We start from the raw sequence: 23,958 nt of genomic DNA on the forward strand, positions 1-23,958 counted from the left end.
GTTACATTTAGTTCGTAAGGTGTTTTAATCTAGAATTGGCGTTAATTTAAGGACAAATCATTTTGAAACATTGATTTAATTTTGAGCTGGAGATTTTCATTAAGATAGTACAGTAAATGTATGTAAGTAATACAATCTCAAATGGTTGAGGTATGTTTATCTTTATTAATTGTCAAGACAGTGATCATATCAAATATTATTGGATTGGGATATTATTGAAAGTCAATGCAAAAAAAAGGGACAGTGAATATGGAAGTAATCAAATTATAGAAAGCAGAAGATGATTATGGATGGACATTTCCACGTTAGATCTGAATGGTTTTCCTGACAGGTCAATTTTAGTTCAATTTCTCGTGAAGTTTCGGCAATCAGTTGGAGTGTAATATGGAAAGCATGATTATAATAGAGAATTATTAAAATCTTGGTAATGTAACAAATAATTGAGATACTGGCACATTAGTCTCCATAACGACACCTGAAAATACAATGCAAAATATATTTGTGTGCTGAGAATGGCAAGCGCTCCCAATCACCACTACTTTTGACTTGGCGCTACCATTATGTTTCGGGGACATTTTGCCATTAGGAATGCAGAAACCTTTCCAGGTAAAATTGGGGTAGAACACTGATTTCAGTTGAACTGCACGTTACAACCATTTTGTAGCCACTAAATTTGGTCGTTTTGCTATTTTAGTATTCTGGTTAACCCTGAGGTGAGCTTCTAAACGCTATCTTACTTGCCACTCCCTTCTCATTCTGCTTTGCTCCTCCAATTTGATGATTCCAGGATTCAGTCTGATCTCCTTTCTTAAACAAGACGTAACATTATCATCCTTATTCCTGAGAAACCAATGGCCTATGTTGCCTTCCAATCAACTCCAACCTCTAGTTTTAAAATTCTTGAGTTTGGACTCCTTCAGTCCCGTCTGTCATTCGCTTGAGCGCTAAGTCCTGGAGTTCTCCCTCTCTCTGGGCAACCCTTTAATACCATCTCTTTGACCCGACTTCTTTGTCTTTTTCTAATATTCCCTCCTTCAATTCAATATTAATTTATTCACTGTCTTTTAATGTCTGTCATTGTTGTGGGAATTGTATCATAGTAACATAGTGGAATGATAGCAATAAAATAAAAACAGGAAACGCTGGATAACTCAACCAGAGATAAATATTATTTCCCTTGTGTGTGAAATGGTCTTAAATGTATTTATTGGAGCTCATTGTTAGTTTCATATTTATTGTTGTCTTGTACTGTCTGGTAATGTGCAGCAATGTATTTGCATGTGATTTAGCCAGATAATTTCATTTAGCCATACCAATGATATCTCACTAAATTGAGCAGGTAGTGTCAAAATCTTTTCACTACCCTCTTGTTTGGCTTTAAAATTGCATGTTTTTTAATTCAGTTACCATATACTCGTAAAATATTCCCCATGTTTAATTTTCAGAATTTTGTGGTTGGATAGTCAATTTGTTAGCCATTCTTTGCTTTAGAGAGATTAGCATTTTGTCACAAGATGACATTCTTACTTTAATGAAGACCTAAAAATTTGCCATGTCCCTTTTTAAGAAGACTTCAGGCTCGAGCTCTTATGTTCCATCAATGGATAAATTAATCACTAATATTGTACTCTTATGAAACTTAATTTTTAAAAAAAGGCCCTCCTGTATTTCAGCCAGCAATAGAAAGCATCGTGATGTCATCTGGTGATCAAAAGTCAACTAACGATCTCTCCAAAGCAGTTAATGGCTGCTGCCAGGTAAGTGGGAAAGTGTCCACTTGGAGTTTGTTTATTGGAATTTGTAGATGAAGTGATAATTTTTGTAACAGGCTCATTGATTAGCAAATCTGTCCCATTTAAACTGTTGGATTCTGTGCTTTTCTTTGATGCTTCAGAACTAGAAATACCAAAGCTGTCACAAAATTTTCTAAAGATAAAATAACAAATGATCAATGAATGTAAGGTCATTCATCACTGTTAGAAACTTTTTTCCTCCATAGTTTGAGTCTGATATTATGCTTTCATCTTCTGTTGGTCACCTTTCCATCTAAACCAGTACATGCCAGAGGATTCTAACTTGCAGTTTAGGATCTCCGTTACAGCATTGAAGTGATTGTTCTACCATTTGAACATACTGTAGGTTCTATATCATGAATAATTGTCGTGGATGCTCCTTATTAGGATGGAGGTTTTTGGAATGATAGTCTTGGACCTCATGTCAGGTCTTTATGAATTTACTTGAATTTCACCTCTTTGAATTCCACTGCTTCGCTTTGACATTTAGAGTCTCCTTTCAACATCGGGACTTGTTTCATCTGTTCTCTATCCCCGAGAACCTAATAATAAGGCTCAATTATTTACTCTCTGCAGAAATGCGAGAAACCTAACCATACTCCACTTTCTACACCTGAGAAAAAAACTAATGCAGCCACACTGGTTACAGTTGTTTCCATGCAACTTCTGCTTTGGCACTATTCATTTCTATATATCCATGTCTCTCCCATTATAGGCGTTGAAACCTTTCCAGTTTGACAGAATGAGCCAATCCTCTTTATCTTCATGTACTCTTGCACTCAGATTCCAATGCTCTAATATTACTATGGCCCATCGATCGTGCTCCTTTCCCCTCTGTCATAAGGGAATTAACATTTAGTACATGTTCTGGTTGTTGCTGTAGATAGTGTGGCAAGAATTTGAATGTTTTTATTGCATTGAGTAGTTAAGGGTAAAAGCATGGAACATGAAACAGAAAAGCAGTGTATGTTGATGAGAGAAGTGATACATGGTGGCACCATTTGAGTGTAGTGAGAATACTGGCAAAGTTATATTGAGCTGATTCTTGTTTTTTTCTGTTTTGGAAAGTTAGTCATTGGAACTTTTTTTTTGGTTTTGGTTTACTCTTGAGATATTGTGGGTATGTTTTAACCATCTGCTAGAATTATGCCAAATATAAATAGATTTGAGAATTTCTAACATGCACAATTACTCTTTCTTGGCTCTGGCTAAAATTTGTTCACCTATTGCTCATTTAAAAGAACAATGATGTGTTCTTGCTAGGATTTCTCTTTGAATATCAATGAAAGGCAATTTTTATTTGCTTTAATTTGTTTTCTGCATAAAATTGGAAAGAAAGATTCAAAGTTTACTGTAGTTTCCTTGCTCAGACTTGTCAGTGCAATGGTGCAAAATTAAGTATTTTACTGTAGTAGATGATGAAAAAATATGCGATAACATTATTTTGTCTTGGAAGAGAAACTACAGTCAAACTGGCGCATGGTAGACTTTGTGACAGGCTGCCAGATTTTCTGGGATATCTGATGTTACTTTTAATAATATTCCAATAGACATATAATTCTTTTTTCTCTCCAAAAACTTCATTTTGCATTGTAAAGTAATTCAACAAATTGCATGTTTCTAAAATATACTTTTACATAATTCTGAGAGCAACTGCCCTTCCAGGATTCCTTGAGGATGGCACAGTGATGCAACAGTTAGCACTGTTGCCTCACAGGTCCAGAACTTGCGTTTGATCCTAACCTTGAGTGCTATTGATGTGGAATTCCCATGTTCTCCCTATGAGCAAGTGGGTTTCCACATTAGCGCTCACTTCTGACGTCCAAAACTATGCTGGTAGATTAATTGGCCACAGTAAGTTATTCTATTTTTCAATTAAATGCCAAGAGGCTCACTCAAAAGGAAATAATGGGCACTATATAGAGGATATGTTGAAGAGTAGACACAAAATGCTGGAGTAACTCGGGACAAGCAGCATCTCTGGAGAGAAGGAATAGGTGACGTTTCGGGTCGAGACCCTTCTTATGTTGAAGGGTTGCAGTCAAGAAGGGGAAGGAACTACTCTACTGCGAACCCTGAATGGGTTGGAATGGTATCTTGTGTCATCATTAAAAAAAAAAAGGAAGCACTACAGTAACTATATCATTAGTTGGAGTGGTTCTGTACCGACATTGAGGAAGTGTAAGAAATGAAAATCAAAAATTGCAGATCCTGGAAATTTGAAATTAAAACAAAACTAGAAATACTCCGCTGATCAGGCAGCATTTGTTGAAAGATAAATTTTATTATTTTTGGTATTGGATCCTTCAGAACCTGAAGGTGCTAGAGGAATCTTGTGGCCCTTGTTTTTTATTTGGATTGAATGATGCTTGATGCATAAGCTGACCTTGTTTAGCCCTTGGCTGTCATATGGTTGAGATTAGGGATGCTATACTTACTCTCCCCTGTTGAATTAATAATATTTTGGATTGGTAATTTACAAACTTATTTCTGCTTCTGGTATTAACGATTTAGTGTTGTGCTGAATTTGCATATATTAGAAATTCCACTGACAACTTTATTCAAACTCTTAATTGCAAACATATAATTTCTCTCAACTTGTATTGCATGCTCCCATCAAGACTTAAGGTGATTGGCCTTGAATCTGTGAACCCCAGTCTTTTCTGAGTTTCAAGCTCTGGATCCTTTAAGTGTTGTAGCTCGGTTCTCATTGTGTTCAGGATTTCGTAGTTAAATCCTGTTCACCAGATCCAATTTTCCTTCTGTGCTTTTCCAATAAGATGGTGCCATATCAATAGTCTAGGTCTGACCCACTTCATCTATCCTTGTCCTCTGCACCTGGGCTATTGGTAGCTGCTGTATCAGTTTTGTTTTCCACTTCAAATGTTTGGCATCCTAGTTATGTACTAAGCTAGTTGTTTGCAGAGGAGCCTGATATTGTATGTTCCTAAAGTTACAATGACCTAAATTTCTAAATAGACCAAATTTATCACTTGGATAGACACAAAAAAAAGCTGGAGTAACTCAGCGGGCTAGGCAGCATCTCTGGAGAGAATGGATGGGACTTGACCCGAAACGTCACCCATTCCTTCTCTCCAGAGATGCTGCCTGTCCCTGCTGAGTTACTCCAGCTTTTTGTGTCTATCTTTGGTTTATACCAGCATCTGTAGTTCCTACAAATTTATCACATGTATTTCTCTGCCTTGGATCTTTGACTCTTGGCATCATAGGGATGGCTTGCTATTTCTGCTGTAGAGGTTCTAGATGCAAATGCGGATGTCTTGAAGTGGACCCATTGCCTCTCCCCTCACTCTAACCAAATGGCCACTTTCCCCTTGCTTACAATTTATTAGACTGGGTTTCAATAAAACAAGTTCTTCTGAAGAAGGGTTTATTCCATATCTCATTCCAGTTTGTTCCAGTTTGTAAATTTTCCCGACAGTTTGACTACTGATTTTTTTCAAAATCTGATACGTAATCCTGTGATCACTCAATACTCGATTCATTCCTGTGGTTGAATTGTTACAAATCTCATTAGCCACCCTTGTAACCTGATAATGCAAGGCATATTATATATTCTGTTGTGATGGCTGTTTTAAGCCTTTTCTGACTGATGTTTTAATGTTTGAGCATTGTATACACTGGGCCTTGATGTGCAGGATGTGTCAAAATGCACATAGAATCAGCACTTAAAAACGCCAGAGATGCTGCTTGTCCCGCTGAGTTACTCCAGCATTTTGTATCTACCTTTGATTTAAACCATCATCTGCAGTTCTTTTGCACACTAAAATATGTAATATGGGTTATAGGTATGTCATGAAAATCTGCTTGTGAGGCGTGTGTTGTGTGGGCTGGAGCGAGCACTACAACTGCCTAGTGCTGAAATTTGAGAGTTAGTTCACCTCGATGACCCTTTGAATGCCGGATACGACGGAAAATGCAGCCCTCCCTCCCCCTCTGTTTGGCTGCATAGCTTTCTCAGTATGGAGATTTCTATGCTAGAAAGCTTAACTGCCAGTGATTACTGACAGTGCACAATAAAACAGGGAGTGCTGGGTTATTGGTGCAACATGAAGGGACATCTTCAGAAGAGTATGTGTTCATAAACTCTTGAACTTCAGGACCAAGGGAGCCCTGTGGAGGAGCAATGTATTTTAATTCTTTTTTGTTCGTCTTTATAAGAGCTTAATATAAAAATGGGAGCTGGATTAGGCCACATGTCCTTTTGCCCCGCTATTCATCAAGATTATGGCTGTTATTTACCTCGTCACCATTTTTAACACCATCCGTGTAATCCTTGATTCAATAATCTGCAGGGATGTATACATTTGATTTGATTAAAATGGGTGCAGCAGAGTGGTTTAACAGATGTCCTCCATCCAGGGAAACATTCCCCGTGTATCTGCCTGTCAAACCCAACAGGAATTTTGTGTGATTTTGAACTTCTTTCGTTTTTCTAAACTTGTAAACTCAAAACTATCCAATGTATCCTCATATGCCGCCCATTCTTCCACTCCAGTAAATCTTCATTAAACTTTCTGTCTGGCAAATACATATTTTAAATAAGGAAACAATAAATGTGGCCTGCTGCACTGTTTTTTCTTGGATTCTTATTTATTTTTTTAACATTTTATAGCCCACTGTTAAAATCTATGCCTTTTTTGATGTACTATTGTGCTTATGCTGTTTCAGAATTGAAGTATGAAAGATTATTTTTGCAATCTGGTCAATGAAATTACACCTCAGTATAAACCTCTGATTTTACATTTACTTTCCCCAGACTCAAACTTCAGTTACACTGGATCTCTGCCTAGTAATTTGTTATAAGCTGCTTAATCTTACAACTCATAGCTGTTGTACCTGGTATCTGATGAAAAACATTTATTTTCATCAGTTATCATACAAATGTATATAGTGAGATTGTCTCCAAATGTTGGCGTTCCTTTCGAGTTCTTGAAAGATTCTCAATCATAGAGTGATACAGTGTGGAAACAGGCCATTTGGCCCAACTTGCCCACACCGGCCAACATGTCCCAGCTACACTAGTCCCACCTGCCCACGTTCCTTTAGATTTTATGCAACATTGAGTAACAATTGGGACAGAGTATTTGAAATTACAGCCAAAGCTATGCTATGCGTTTATAGTAGTTCAAAAGTGTAAAGTTAAAGTGATAAATTACATTTGACAAATACAAGGAATGGCACAATGTCGTGGCAGATGGTGCTGCTACCACACGGTGCTAGCAAACTAGGTTTGTGGAACCTTTTCATCCAGGAATCCATCTAGTGAACCTTTTCTCTATTTACCCCAATATGATGATATCCCTTCCTTAAAAAAAAAACAAAAAACGTTAAATTATCTTCATCAATACTTGTACATCGTCTTTCTAAGATGAGAAACAAATGTTTTTCCAATTGCAAGCAATTTGAACCATCCACTTATCATCTCTTTTGTAGCATTGTTAAAATTCCACCCTTTATCTAAATCATTAGATGGTAGGCTCAGCACGGCATTCAATAGCGACTGCCATCAAGTAGCTACTTATTCCTTTTTTTTTTTGTCACATTTGCTCAATCCTCTTTGAAAATTATGTACAATGTTTGAGTCACTTTTGTATGGTAGAAACGGATTTCAGTGTAATTAGTCCAACATATAAATTAGGAACAGGAAAAGGTTCCTCAGCCTGCTCTTCCATTTAATTATGATCGATTTAATTGTAAGCTCAAGTCCACATTGACGACTTTCAACTTTTCGCCACCTTATCAAAATTTGATTTAACTTTTATTCTGCTTTTGCATTTGTATGAAAGTTGTGCTACTAACTAGTGAAAAATGTACTTGTGTAGGAATGAACTGCATATGCCCGTTTAAATTGAAGGTAGACACAAAATGCTCAGTGGGCCAGACCATCTCTGGAGAGAAGGAATGGGTGATGTTTCGGTTCAACGCCCTTCTTGCAATTGGTTATATTAAATCTGAAGAAGGGTCTCAACCCGAAATGTCACCTATTCCTTTTCTCCAGAGATGCTGTCTGACCCGCTGAGTTATTCCAGCTTTTTGCATCTACCTTTGGTTTTATTAAATCTCTTAATTAAAAAAAAAACACCAACAAATACTTGCAACTGTATAATAATGAGGTGATCAACCTTGGTCAGATTCACAACTTCCTGTTGTTCACTTGTGTTCCAGACTTAGGGTCTTGTAATTTACTTGTGCTAGATTTTCTCTGTGAACTTGGCTCTTGTACTATTGATTGGGGGTTTTGGATGGAGTTAAATCGTGTTCCTAAGTCTCACTCAGTCCAATTCTTCTATCCATTTCCTTTAAGGTGATACTATGTTGGTCCGGCCCATCTCATCCATCTTCATCCTGTTGCAGTTGGACTATTGTATGCTACAATATCACCTTCACTTTCCACTTCAAATCCTTAGCTTCCTATTTATTGGCACTGAACCAATTAGATAAAGTCGCGTGTGGAGTTCATTGCTCCAAACAGTTTGTAAATAGTCCCACCCCCAGAGCAAACATTTTCACTTGGGTATTTCACTGTCTTACCTTTTGATCTCTACCTCTTATTACCTTAGTAACAGTCAATACTACTTGCTGTTAAGACTTTAGATATCATTAGAGATGTCTTATGAATCAGAGAATCCATGGTTTCTTACCTTAAAACCACCGACCAGATGGACCACTTCCCAATCAATAAAGACTGAAATGTTCAGTTCAGCTTCATGGGCAGCTTCCCTATGAATTTATGAACTTGGTACTTTCTCCCTCATGAGCAGCTCGAGCAGCAACAGATTTGAACATCACTGTGCTGTTATAGCCCAGTCCTTCAGAGAATCACTCTTCATGTGGATCTTGCATTTTCTAGTGGAATGTAAGAATTATTGAATCTTTCTTTATGTATTGCCTATAAGTAATGATCTTAATGACATTTTGCTGGTGCCTTGGCCATCCTGGCATCACAGTTACTACAGCTTTAATTTTAACATTTGTCAACCGTTGCAAAATTATCATAATGTGATTACTTTTTTCCCCGTAAGATCTCTTACTATAAAATTAACCATATTTGAATGCATGAGTAGATTCCTCATGCAGAATGGTCAGTTTTCCAAACTATTTCTACTGATTTAATTTTTACCTTTTTGTATGAAAGTTGCAGTCCCCCACGGTTTATTTTGATTTGTTTTGGTTGTTGCGAGCTAGTCCTTTTACTCATCTGTAATTGATCAGAAGAAGGTAATGCTGTACTGATGCCCTGAATTACTACAGTGCTGTGTTCTTTGCAGGAAGTTTCTCTTTAAGCTAAATCACATTTATTGCCAAGTGCTTAAGTATGGTGAGGTACAGGTCCAATGAAAATATTGCTTGCAGTAGCATCATGGGTATGTACACTCAGACAAATATACATATAAAAAAACATATAAATAATGTATAAATTACACAAATTCTGCAAGATAGTGGTGGGAAAAACTGCAAAACAAAAACTGTAAAAGAAACACGTCTATTGGTAGTTTAGTTTAGAGATACAGCGTGGAAACAGGTCCTTTGGCCCACCAAGTCCACACTGACCAGTGACCCCTGCACATTAACTCTATCCTACACACACTAGGGACAATTTACACATACACCAAGCCTATTAACCTACATACCTGTACGTCTTGAGGGTGGGAGGAAACCAAAGATCTCGGAGAAAACCCATGCAGGTTACAGGGAGAATGTACAAACTACGTACAGACAGCACCCGCAGTCTGGGTCGAACCCGGGTCTCCGGTACGGCGAGCGCTGTAAGGTAGCTGCTCGACCGCTGGCACAGTAGTATTCGATTGTCACGGTAGAAGTAGAATTATGCAGATTAGTTCAGGAGCCTGATTTTTGTTGGAAAGTAACTTTCTGATCCTGGCAGTGTGGTACTTCAGTCTTCTGCATCTCCTGCCTGATGCATAAAAAAGAGGGCATGTCCTGATTGGTGGGAATCCTGGATAGATTTTGCTGCCTGGAGGTAGTGTCCCATATAGATGTTTTTTTATTGTCAAAATGCTTTTCCCACGATGGACCAGGCTGAGTTCACCACTCTCTGTAGGCTCTTGCGTTCCTCCTGCTTTGAAATTGTTGTCCCACGCTATGATGCAATCAGGCAGGATTTGCAGAAGTTTCTTGAACTTTTCATTGACATCCTTTTTTACTTCTGAGATAATATCCCTTCTTCATTGATTACATCTTATGCTGGGCCCAGGACAGAAGTAATCTGAAGTTTTAAGCCCAGGAATTTGCAGTTGCCAACTCCCTTCTCTACCTATCCACCAATGAAAATGGGAATGTGATCTCGTGATTTCTTGTTAAAGCGGGAACTATTTTAAAGGTGCTTTGTAAATGCAAATGCCAATTGTAATAATTGTAGAGTTAAATTGAATTATTGCCCACAACGCTTCTCCACATCCCCTGTCATATTACCTGACAGCCAAAGGAGCGTCAGAATTGTGCCTAATGTTGTGTTAGAGAGCTAATTCTCTAATTTGCCTACAAATGTGTTGCATCAGTATGAATTTGTAAAAGGAACAGTGCAAGTCCAAAATATAGTCAATGATATTGCGAAACCACACCATAAGATATTAATTGTTTGCATTATTATTGTGAAGAACCACAGCATGATCAGTCTAATTATTTTGAATACACTCCAGTATGACTTGTTTTGGTTTATTATACAACTTATTTAGTAGTGCAGAAATGAATATGGTTTACAATACTTTATGGCATTTGGATGATCATTGGAAAATTTCTAATATCTTCAGATAAATGATTGTGGTCTTCAAGTTTATCAGTTGATTTGTGTGCATAGCTTCATAAAGAACCATCTTAAATTTAGGAGCGATATTTTTATCCTGAAATATAATCAATTAAAAGCAAGTTTTATGGAGTTGAAGACCTTTTTATCATGGGTCTTTCTCAGCATTTGGCGTAGAAAAAGTCTGAATCCAATGTGACAATCTGGATGAATTGGTTGCGTAAAGAAACGTTTGGCTAATCTTGGTGGTGTGCTGGTGTATAATGATGTACAATTAGCTATAATATAAGCAGCATTTTAGTGAAACACTGAGTTTGTTTGCATCGTGTCTGCAGGGGCTGACTAAGTGAAAACAAATGGGAGGAGGATATGAATCGCTCTCTACCATTATACATTTTTGGATTATGAAATTTCAAAACACCTACAGGAATGTAGTTCCAAAATAAAGGTTTCTCTTGTAAGGAAGTTGACATAAAAATCATCAATTTTAAAATGTCATAGTTATAGAGTGGAAAAAGACCCTTCAGTCCAACTCGTCCATGCCAACCAAGCTGCTTAAGTAAGCATGTTCTGTTTTCTTGCATTTAGCTTCTTATCCCTCTAAACTTCTATTTATGTACCTGTCTTTTAATCATTGTAATTATGCCTGCTTCTACTGCTTCCTCTGGCATCTCATTCCACTGTACAGATAAGGTTGCCCCTCAGGTCACCTTTAAATCTCTTGCCTTAAATCTGTGCCCTCTAGTTGTAGATTACTCTACCTAGGGAAGGAAATAGCATTCACCTTATCTAACCTCCCCCACTCGTGAATGGTCAACTCTGTCACTTATGCTCCAGGGAAAAAAGCCCTGGTCAATTTGTTCTTTCCTAAGAATGCAAACCATCTTGTTCCAGTAACTTCTTTGACTTTTTTTTTTTGAACACTTTCAAGCTTTATGACATCCAGTAGCTAAGTGACCATAATATTCGAAGTGCAGTCTCATCAACATCCTGTACAGTTGTAGCGTGATTTGTGAATTCCCGTACTCGATGCCCACGCTGAAGACAGGGTGCCAAATGCCCCCTTCACTCTTTCTGTGTTGCTACTTTCAGGGAACTATATACATGTTGTCTAAGATTGCAACATGATGTAGAATAACTGGGAAAGTGGGCCAAGGATTAGCAAATGGAATTTAACTCTGACAAATAAGAGAGATCTTGCGGTACAAGTACATCGTTCCCTGAACGTTGTAGTCAGGGTGAAATGGGCATTTGGCACCCTTGCCTTCATCAATGTGGGCAAAGATCTTGGGGTACATAGTTCAAACCACAAACTTATTAAACAGGTCAATTACATTCTCATCCAAATTGCTTATAATGAATTCCAGCGGACCTAACACCAACCCCTCGCACACCACTTGTTGCAGGCCCCCAGAATAAAAAAACATCCCTCAACGGCCATTCTATCATCCACCTTCAAACCAAAATTGTTTCCAGTAAACCAACATTTGTTTCTATATTGTATACAATTGGCTAGCTCGCTCTTGACCTGTGATTGAATCTTCCAGACCAGCCTAAAATGTGTAACGTTGTTAGGCTCTACTAACGTCTAGACTCTGAATATCACCCTACTCTCGTCAATCCTGTTAGTCACCTCTTTAAAAAATTTTTTTAAAAAATGATAATAAATAAATAAAAAATAAAGAAAAATCCCTCGAATTCATGAGAGATCATTTCCCAAACACAAAGCCATGCTGACTATTGCTGATCAGTTCTTTCCTTGACAATTGAGATATAGATTTTTGTCTCTCAAAATTCCCACCAATAACTTTCACACACCAAGGGGGCACTCAACTTTTGAGGTTCTGCTTTAAACCTTCTTCCTTATTTCCTAAATTCTCTCCACAGAACATCATTTTTTTTCTACCTGTGTTATTGGTACCAATGTACACTGTTACCTGGTTACTTACCCTCTCTCCCTATGTAACCACGGAGACATCTTTGACTCTGGTATCCAGGAGTCTTGTTTGAGGCCACAGAATCTCTAGTCTGTTCACCTAACTAGTCTCCGATCACTCCTAGTCTCGGCCCTCCCTTGCTGCTCATCAGACCAAGATCTGCCACCGATCTCGCTGCCACTATTGTTCTCTGCTTAGGGGCCTCTCTCCCAACAGTATCCGAGCAGTATACTTGTTTGAAAGGGGAACAGCCACACTAAATTCCTGTGCCTGGCGGTCACCACTAGCTGACTTAACATTTGTGTGACCACCTCCCTGAAGTTCCTTTCTATTACACCCTCTGTTTTCTACACGTTTTTCAACATGCCCATGTATTCTGAGAGGCGCTATAGTTGACAAATAAATTGAATCTTGAATCTTGGACACACTCTCTGGAGACATAGTCATCATGCACACGACACTTCCCCTGATCTCCTATATCTCACAGGAGATGTATACCACTTTACTGACTGGCATAACTGCCCTTTTAATTAACTTGAGGAAAGGGAAACATTCTTCCTTGCCTTGTTGTTGCTCACTTGTGTTGATTGCACCAAAAACCTGGTATTTTCCCTCAACAGCAGCACTTCGACCCTCAACACAGCCCCTTTGCAAAATGGTCACTCCAATGCATCTTTATTTTCTTTCATTTGCTGCTGGGCCTTGCTACAAGATGAACAGCTCCTCACCTGATGCACATTTTTTAAAGTCCTGCTGCTCCTCCTTTCTGGGATTAACAGTAATAAAACAACAAAATTGCATGGGGTGCTTTAAAATATTGCATTGGAAATTAAATATACAAGATGCGATGTGGAGTTTCACGTTGCTAACTCCATTGTTCTTGTTACAGGCTACCAGGTGAGGTCTACAATGGGATCAATGGTATGTCGAGTGAGAGTGGCCCAGGGAAGAGACTAAGAAAACTACCAGCGATGGGGGATGGCCTAGAAAGCACACAGATGTCTTCAACACAGTCACAAGCTCAACCCCAACAAAGCATTGCTGGTAATCCTTTCCCTCCTGAAACATCCAATCCCAACCGATCCAAACGGCTGACAAACCAGCTCCAGTTTTTGTCAAAAGCGCTCCTGAAGACAATATGGAAACACCAGTTTGCTTGGCCTTTCCAACAGCCTGTGGATGCTGCGAAATTAAACCTACCTGTAAGTTGTACTTTCCTTTCTAGTGACCCAGTCAGTTTATATTTGAAGCAATGGATGTGCTTGAAATATAAACTGACTGGGTCACTAATATTGTAATATAAGTTGAGGAAGTTACTAAATTCAAGCTAATTTTGTTTTGGGTCATATTCCCTTTGTATTCTTCCTCATAGCTTTATCACGATCACTTTGGGGTATTCTTGCCCTGTTTGCCTTTAATTTCCTCGTCTTCCCAGTTCCTGGTTTGCAGGGAAGTGCCTTTCCATGGGACAGAGTAGCCAAAAGGTGGACTTGCTTCTGCCATTTTCTATATTGCAATTGTCAGAAAACAGCAACTAGATAATGTTAGGTGCTGTGTTAAAAAGAGGTCATTGGTCTATAATTTTCAGTTTATCGATAGAGCACACAATTCAACTTTTGATCCTCCATTTATCATAATAAATAAGGTGATTGGAAACTGTCTTTTTATACTTTGTTATTAGGACTGCCTGCATCCTTTTCTATTTTACTCAAGCTTATAAATGCCCTGGAATATTTTGTTCTCAATTTCAGTCACAATTTTGGTTGTTTCTAATGACCATTGTATCAAATCCACTTACCTCTACTTATCGCTGTTAATTTATCCATTTTGTTGATGGCTACATGTATTCATTTTGAGCATGATTTAAATGTTTTACCCCCTCATGTTAACATATGCACTTTGAGGTTATAGAGGTTATTCTATACCTCTTGCAGTCTTTTAGTACCCACGTTATTTTATTTCCTGTTTGTTTTCTTTCATTGGTCTTAGTTGCCAGTTGTGTAAAGATGCTTGTTCCAGTTTGGTTTCAGCGGACGCTGTGCCAGCCGAATAGAGGATGGCTATTCCTTCGACTATCCCTTTGCTCAAGTGCTGCTGTTCACTGAGAGAGCTTAAAACAAATTGGATGAGCTCGCTTAAAGTAATTTGTCATCAAGTATTTGGACTTCAAATCATGAGGGTTTTTCAAAAATGAGATTAGAAAATGCTGGAAATATTCTGTGGTCAGACAGCATTTATGGAATGGGGATGTTTCATGTTGATTCAGAATATCTATTTTTTAAAACCTTACAGCAGCCTTTTTTTAAATTTATTTTTAATGGGTGACTAATGAGAAGTTATTTTTCATGTGTCTGAAACATAGTTTATGGGTGTGAAAAGTCTAGATTTGTTAATTCTTTGCTGTGAACTCAAAGGAGAAAAAATTCAACAAGTTCTCAGTCGGGAAGGAGGACAGAAATGGTTAACATTTTAGATCATTGATAAACTTTTCAGAACTGAAAAAAGTTGAATAATTCATTACAAGGGAAGGAGAGAACATAAGGAATCTCTGTTGGGATGGATTTATAAGAGATTAAAAGACAAGGATGCAAATGAGTCAGTGTAAATTCAGAAGAAAAAGCTTGTGTGAATAGGTATGTAAAGGAAGCACAATATTTGAAATGGCAAAAGAGCATAACGCAGTTGCTGAAATTCATAAGCATAAGTTATAGTGAAAAAGCTACTTATCTTAACTACTAAACCAGGTTCGCTTCTTAATAAACAGACACCACACAAACTGTTTGGTAGACCAGTTCAAAACTTTACTTAACATCGGCCGATGGAAGGGAGGGAGAACTCCAGTCAAGTGACCAACACAGACACTTGACTGTCCTCAGTCACCTTCCTTTAACAACAGAATTACATTGCCTTAAATAGGTTTTTTTTTGTCCCCTTTGCACATTCCACAGACATTAGTCATGGTCAGAGGTACAGGAAAAGGTTTCCACAGAATGCATCACATCAAACCTTTTTTTTACATGGTACAAGATATACTGAAAACATTGGCCATTTGCCTTATCTCCAAATAGACCACCCTAGCTCTCTTCGCTGCTTCCTCTGTCATTTGGTCCCTCATAAACATAGGTCATTTGTTTACAAAGATGTGACTGTCTATTTCTCTCTTCCTTTATTGCCTCCTCCCCCATAAACATTGGTCATTTGGTTTATGGCATCTTACTTTCAAAGATATCTCTCTAGCTCCTTCACTTGGGAGACAATGTTATCTCACACACCCCGCAACCTGAGGAAAGCCTAATTTGACACTAAATATAAGCTGTAAGCTAGCCCAGAAGCCAATTTAATATCTTCTTATATTTTTAACTAAAATTCGGCTTCATCATTAGGAGCAGAATTGGGCCACTCAGCCCATCAATACTATGCCATTCAATCAGGCTGATCTACCTTTCCCTCTCGTCCCCTTTCTCCTGCTATCTCCCCATAACCCCTAACACCAATATCAAAATTGTTTATGATCTGAAATAGTTGAACTCGAGTAATGAATCTGGAAGGCTCTAATTTGCTGGATGAAAAATGGCCACTCCTTGAACTTGGAAAGCGTTTCATAGGCCAAGAGCAGAGTATTTGGTGGTTAGGGCTCGAAGATGTTAAGAACATGCAAGAAAATAGACCTCCATGCTTGTACCATCATTTAATATCATCATGGCTAATCAATGCTGACATCGGCCCCTCCTGTTTGCCAGTTCCATACCTTCCATTCCTTGATTTTTCAAATATTTGTCCAGCTCCACTTTAAATACTTCTTATGAGCTACCATGTGCTGACCCAACCCGATACGTCACCTATTCATGTTATCCAGAGATGCTACCTGACCTGTTGAGTTACTCCTGCACTTTGTTTTTAAGTATCGGTTAATTATTCTCTTAACTTGAAAGTGTGTTGGAGACCTTGATTGATGGGAGAGAGGGAGTGGAAATGGTTGTTGTATCTCCACTGGGTACACAGGAATGAGAGTGTACATTCAGAAATGAGTAAACCCTTTGAAAATAGTTGCTTTATTATGCTGAAAGAGGGAGGAATAACTTGGTAGAATGATTAGGGAGACGTGGAAAATTCATTGATTTTTTTGGTGGATTTTTGTACATGTGGCACAGAAGTCATTTTGGGGATTTTTTAAATTGGTAAAATTTGTCTTTTTTATTTTGGGGCTATTTTTATAAGTGGTACCTTTGCTGTTTGCTTACACATCATACAATCCAGGTTTGTCATTTTAAATCAAATAGAATTCTAATTGAATTTTAAGAGAAGAGAGGAATTTGAGAATTTTTAATCTTCACGTGACCTTTTTAGGTCCTTGAGACATTCTGAATTTCTTCATATCATACCAGTATTGTTGGTGGTATATTGGGCTATTTTCATAAAGCAAGATGAATTAAATGGCCAATCTAGCACAATGGTGCCACAAGTAGTGCATCTGTCTCACAGCTTCAACAAAGGTTCAATTCTGACCATTGCTGCCTGTGTGGAGTCTGCATCTCTCTGTGACCATGTGAGTGTCCTTGGGCACTTCCATTTCCTCGCCTATTTCAAAGACTTGCTGGTTATTTTACTAATCAGTGACTATAAATTGCAATTACTGATGGTAGGTAAATCTGGGTTCTGAAAGGGGCGTTAGTGTAAACGGGTGTGCATGAGAGGGGTGTATGGTTTGGTGGAAATGGGGTTTTTGATTGATGTGAATTCTGAGAACTTATATAGTTTCTGGGTTGAATGAATTCCTTCTAGTTTGTAAGAGAATATTAAAGTATTGAAATTGTGCCTGATCATGACCTCCTAACTTTGTTGCAATCAACTGAGCTAAAATATTAATTTAATCTCACTACCTCATCTTTGCTATTATACCCCCTGGTCCAATCCCTACCTATGTCCAAGACACCTTGCACGCCCTTCAATGTCATTCGTTTTCCAGGCCACCGCTTGCTTTACTAGCCGGTTGCTGAACACTGTAACTCCCCCTCTCATTCCCGCACTGACCTTTTTGACCTGGGCCTCCTCCATTGTCAGGATGAGGTCCAGCGCAAATTGCAGGAACAGCACCTCGTGTTTCGCTTGGGTAGCTTACATCCCATGAATATTGACTTATCTAACTTCAAGTAACCCTTGCTTTCACTCTCTCTCCATCCCCTCCTCCTTCCCAGTTTTTCAACCAGTCTTGCTGTATCCAACTATATTTTATCTGTTTGCTTTGTTGTTACTTTCTCCCAATTAACAATGTGCTTGATTTTCCTTGATCTCTATTCCCTTTGTCCTGTTTTCACACCTTGCACTGCCTCATCTATACACTTCCTTATCTATGTACCTCCCACTCCCCCGACATCAGTCTGAAGAAGGGTCTCGACCCAAAACACCCATTCCTTCTCTCCAGTGATGCTGCCTGTCCCAAGCATTTTATGTCTATCTTCGATTTAAACCAGCATCTGCTGTTCCTTCCTACACACTAAAATATTAATTGATATAATTAAAGCTATGGTTAACATTCATACATGTATCTGTTTCTGGCATAATTCTGATATTAAAACTATAGCTTTTGCTTGAGCGACAGTTGTGTATAATATAAAATAGCATCAGGGAATGTAATGCGATTTTCGTTTATTTCGGGGGGGGGGTCTGCTTGGCAAGCTGACCTGAGTGGTGTGCCACAGAGTGGTAGCGGGGCTTAACAGTTTACATAAATGACCTGAAGACATATAAGGTAATTTGCAGAAAAGTAGGTATTGAAAGTATGCATAAAGGGAAGAATCCATCATTAATGATGGATTGAACAAGTGAGCAAAGATCTGGCAAATGAAGGAATAATACACAATTTTTGTACATGTGGCAAATAAGTCTCTGGGGATTTTCTAAACTGATAATTGTCTGAATGAGATAAATGAAAAATATGAAATTGTCCACTTTGGAAGGGAAAAGGATGGAACATGTTATCCAAATGATGAGATATTGCAGAGGTCGGAGTTGCAATGTAATCTGGGAAACCTAATGGAACATTTCTAAAAGGATATAATATGGGGTGAACAAGTTATTAGGAAAGTTAGCAAGCTTAATGTTTATCGTGAGGGACAATTGAATGCAAATGTAGGAGGGTTTATGCTTCAATTCTGGAGGGCACTGGTGTAACCCTACATGGAGTACTGTGGGTAATATTGGTCTCCTCCAATTAAAGTGATATGTCAGTCCGAAGAAGGGTTTCGGCCCAAAACGTTGCCTATTTCCTTCGCTCCATAGATGCTGCTGCACCCGCTGAGTTTAGCACTTTTGTCTAACTTCGATTTTCCACCATCTGCAGTTCCTCCTTAAACAAAGTGATGTTATTGCATTGGAAGCAGTTGAATGAAAGTTTCCTGCAATGGCATTAGGTTTTCTTTGACTCATTTTCAAGTATTTACAAAGCAAATATTTAGCTCGGAAGTCAAAAAGCAGCTTCAGCGATGTACTGATGTGCTTTAAATTTAAAAGATAATTATTTTCATGTTTAATTTTCTCAAGTGCAAATTGTTCTTGAATTACACAAGGCGAGAAGGACAAATTAGCAAGCCAAATCCTGATTAATTTCCTTCCATAAAGACAGAGAAAAATAGACGGGTGTAAGAACTAAGAAATTGGCTTTTGTGAGAGGACATAGTTTAACGGTGGTAGTAATTCATGCTGATAATTCAGATTGATAATCATCATGTTATATTATGCGATTCAGGCTTCCACCAAAATAGTTATTAGATTTCATTAACCAACACCACTTGTCAGTTGTGGTACCTGATACTAATGTGCCAATTGGATCCTTTCCAACTTGGGCCAGTCAAAAGTAAACACTCGAGTAATAGCCTGTTTGGATCACTGACATAAATCAAGTAAACTGATACATTTGCCAAGTCTTAGAAAACATGTTGGCTGACTTGACAAACCAGCAATTTTGGAAGAAAAGCCAAATAGTGAACAGCAGTCCTGACATTTTAAATTATTTTGAATGTATAGATTTCTTGTATAATTTTGACTTGCAGTGCAATAAACTGATCTTTGTAAAGGTTGTTAATAATATAGATGAACAATGCTTCGCTTCAGTACCCAATCTTTGAAGAACGTTTATAAGTTGAGGCTAATTAAAATTTAATATCTCAATTTTTCCCTTGTCAATCAGTCCCCCAAACATCTAATAAAAATTGAGTATCCAATTATTTGAGCAATGAACGTTAATTCATGCAGGTCCTTGGATACAAAATTGAAAGCCCTCACTGCTCGTGAATTTTGGAGTTGATTTATGTTTTTTTTGTACGCAGCAGCCGTTCAGCGCAGAGCCTCATAAACAGTGTAAAGACTGGTTAGTCTGTCCTTTTTATGTCGGTTTGTGGATAAATGAGTTCCATGAGAGTACCACACCCCTTTCAATTCTGCCATGAGCTTCTATGTCCATCTGAGTAGGCTTGGTTTTAACATCCTTAGCCTAAGTCTCAGTGTGCATCAAAGTGGATCTGCTTTACATGTTTGTCTCTGGAGTGCAATATTGTCAACAACATATTTAAAATAATGTCAGCATGATTTCAACATGAAAGGTTATTTGGCTGATCAAGTCACCAGCTCCTGATGATAGAACATTCCTACTGGTTCCATTCCATATACCCTTCCCATAGCCTAACAAATAGTTAATTGAGGTCACTCAACAAGTTGGAGTACATCGCAAAACGTATTATGTAGGAAGGAACTGCAGATGATGGTTTACACTGTAGATACAAAATGCAGGAGCAATAGACAATAGGTGCAGGAGTAAGCCATTCGGCCCTTTGAGCCAACACTGCCATTCAATGTGATCATGGCTGATCATCCCTAATCAGTATCCCGTTCCTGCCTTCTCCCCATATCCCATGACTCTGCTATCTTTAAGAGCCCTATCTAGCTCCCTCTTGAACACAGTGGGGCAGGCAGCATCTCTAGAGGGAAGGAATGGGTGACGTTTTGGGTCATGACCCTTCTTCAGACTGAAAGTCGGGGAGAGAGACAAGAGATATGTGGAAGGGCAGGGTGTGAAAACAACAGATCAAAGCAGACGATGACCAAGGAAATGTGGAATGGGTATTGTTAAATTAGCTTATCGGTAAGAGGTTGTTTTGTCTCGGCAGCAATGGGCAAAGGTGATGCTTACACTGGATTTTGTGTAAAATTTGAAGTTATCTGTGCAGAAAACAGGAAAAATAAACCTCAGTAAATTGTTTGTAATGGGGCAGGTTGTGGTAGATTCTGGTGAAACCATGCCGTGTTATTTTTAACCTCCGGGTGGTTCAGGCCATTAATGGCTTTGTGTGTAACCTGATTGAGATCTTTGGAGACCCATGGAGATTATTAATCTATTGGTCAACTATATGGTGAGTCCAATGAACTTTATTGTCGCTGTCATATGGTTACTAATAGAACCATTTGTTTGAAATTAATGTGAACAATTAGAGATTTTCTGTTTTCAGATTTCTGAAATCTGCAGTATTTTTGATTTCTAAATAGTCTGATTCAGTTGCAGAATGAAGCTAGATGGAGGAATTGAAGTCGGAAACAAAATACTGCAGAATGGAAAGCCTGGTGGCATTGTGGACTCTAAAATGGCTTTAGTGTGTTGTTGGGGAGATTTAAATAGATTAAGTGAACGAGTGAGAATGTGGAATATTATGTGGGAAGGGAAGAAACCTTTGGTGGAGGAAAATAAGGCTTTTTTTTAATGGTGAGCAATTAAAAGATGTTTATATGCCAGGAACCTGTTATTGTACGCAATACCTTAAGTATTAGTAGGTCAGCAAAGTCGACGTAGATTTGTGAAATGGATCATGTTTGACTGGACTAAAGGTAGACACAATGCTGGAGTAACTCAGCAGGTCAGCATCTCTGGAGAAAAGGAATAGGTAATGTTTCAGGTTGAGACCCTTCTTCAGACTGAGCTGTTGACTAGACTGTTGGACGTGACTTGTGGGATCGTTAAGGTTGCGATATGGGTGAACTGATTGACTTCAGGAAGGGAAAGCAGGCGGACTTACTCGTGTTCATAAGTTATAGGAGCAGAATATCAAGTATACTCCGCCATTCAATCATGGCTGGTCTGTTATCTTCTCTACCCAATGCTTCTGCCTTCTCTCCATAACATCAGTTACCCTTACTAATCAAGAATCTGTCAATCTGCACCTTAAAAATACCCAATGACTTGTACACCACAGCCGTCTAGAGGCAATGTGGCAATTCCACAGCCGTCTAGTGGCAATGTGGCAATTTCACAGATTCACCAGCTTCTGTCTAAATTTATTTTCATCTCCTTTCTAAAGGTATGTCTTTTTACCCTGGTCCTAGACTCTCCCATTAGTAGAAACATCCTCTCCACATCTATTGAAATTGGCTTTAACTTAGAAATATAACAATGTTGCTAGCAGTGGTGCTGAGGAAGGACCACTTCAGCTCCACTTGTCTCCAAAAACGTTAGTGATGCTCTTAAACCACTGCCAAAATTAATTGTACTGTACAAAAACCTTTGTTTTGAAAGTCTGAAATTTTACAGTTACCACTGATTTTTCTTCAGGATTACTATAAAATCATCAAACATCCTATGGATATGGGAACAATTAAAAAACGCTTGGAAAACAATTACTACTTGAACGCCCAAGAATGTATTCAAGACTTCAATACCATGTTTACCAACTGTTACATTTACAATAAGGTAAGACTGTGAAACATGTGCAATGAGAGTGAAAAATAACCATTCTTTCTGACGGATAATTCTTAAGAGAAAATGTTGGGTTCAATCGTGTAAGGAAACAAATGTGGTTTACTTCCAGACTGTTGCGCTCCTTGCCACAGCCAAACCTTCTGCTACAACGGTGAACACTTTGATGTATGATTCTGACACCTAAGCAGTTTTGTACCTAACTCCAGCTGTGGTTTTCATAGAAACCTTCATGGTGTTTGCTTCGTGATGGAAATTCAATCGTACAAGAATATCTGCTCAAAGATATATGCACTTGTTTATGTATTTCAACATTTTACATTCCATGAATACACCAAGTCCTTGATATTTTTAAGAGTCTTCAAACAAAAAAATGGAGATGCTACTTACACTGCTGGCAATGACACATAGTAGTTGACCGTTCCCTGGATAAAACAACTTGTATAGGTTTCAGGCCTCTTTAAGCCCGTGAAAACAAGCTGACCCCAACCCAGTTTCCAGCTGCACACCAACTGTTGATAATAATACATGCCAGCTTAAGCTATCAAATGCAGCCCATCTCATGATCAATAGGAATCATCAGACATGACAGGAACAGGCTCTGGAAGCATGTTATTATATTTGTCAATATTCCCGTCAATGCATTGCCAACCTTAAGTATGCAAAGTTGAAGAGAATAAGTCAATAGATAACATGGACTTAAACGTGAAGTACAGACTTAATTACTAAAATCACTTTTGTTCTTTCTGGATTGCTGCTAGATTGTAGCATAAGAAACTAAAATAACAAGGAAGGATTTATACAAAGTAATGGGTTTTGTTCATTACATTAGCTTTATTGGGTAAATATGACTGGAATAAACTGTCATTTAAAGTTTTTTGTGTGGAGAAATTTGAACATTACTTGTGTATTCTGACTACTGGCATTTTACATCGTGTCTAACTGAGAGGATTGGAATATCCAGGGACATATTCCAGGGCTCCCTAATATTGAAAATGAATATTCTGATGCATCAATTATGACCTTTTATTGATTGATTGGGGTGGGTGGACGTGCAGGGCAGAGGCAGTGTATTAGATGGAAGACCATTGGGAAAACTGCTGTTGATTTGGATGGTTATTACGGCAGAAAATATTTTCAAGATGACTGATGGAAAAGTTGTAGCTGATGTCCAGGAAGCATCATGCTCTTCTGTACTTCAATGTTATGATTTAAAGTGATTTTTCTTAAAGAATGTAACATACGTGATCTTCGTAAAATGGAGTGTGTGTGTTTCACTTGTTGTGTATCTGGGATTATATATAAACTGCCATTTGAGATCCTGTTTCCTCTTTGAGGGATCAGATTTAACTGACATCAGTCCATCATGGTGCTTACAGAGTGGTGTGTAATTTCAGTAATGTGCACAAACACAATAATACAATGCAAGACCAAAGGTTTGGAATTCTCTACAAAGAACCCAGCATAGAGTTTACTCAAAATAGTAACAGATTTTTGGATAGTGCACGAAAATAATGTGGAGGCTGAACAGATATGATAATGAATAAAATCAGGTGGCCTGCTTCAAACTATGTTATTGTAGGAAAACTGCCAGAATCTAATGTTGAGGATTTGATAATAGGGCGGTTAAATAGGGAAGAGTCGATACGGATTTATGAAAGGGAGAGCTGTTTGAAAAGTCTTAAGATTTTTAAACTTGAA

General features: G+C 38.3%; 1 protein-coding gene across 9 annotated transcripts in view; it reads left to right on the top strand.

The window, feature by feature from the left end:
- Positions 1 to 23,958, top strand: part of brd4 (bromodomain containing 4) — a 133,525-nt gene that overhangs the window by 28,759 nt on the left and 80,808 nt on the right. For 3 of the 9 annotated variants that reach the window (XM_055664100.1, XM_055664101.1, XM_055664099.1), the window contains 3 exons: positions 1,674 to 1,757; positions 13,408 to 13,720; positions 22,114 to 22,251. In XM_055664100.1, the coding sequence (XP_055520075.1) occupies positions 1,744 to 1,757; positions 13,408 to 13,720; positions 22,114 to 22,251 (465 nt within the window). In that variant the 5' untranslated portion in view covers positions 1,674 to 1,743. The remainder of the gene's footprint in view (positions 1 to 1,673; positions 1,758 to 13,407; positions 13,721 to 22,113; positions 22,252 to 23,958) is intronic. The other 6 variants (XM_055664107.1, XM_055664106.1, XM_055664105.1 and 3 more) reach the window with 2 other exon arrangements.

This window comes from Leucoraja erinacea, chromosome 39 (assembly GCF_028641065.1).
Source record: "Leucoraja erinacea ecotype New England chromosome 39, Leri_hhj_1, whole genome shotgun sequence".
NCBI classification, from domain to species: domain Eukaryota; kingdom Metazoa; phylum Chordata; class Chondrichthyes; order Rajiformes; family Rajidae; genus Leucoraja; species Leucoraja erinaceus.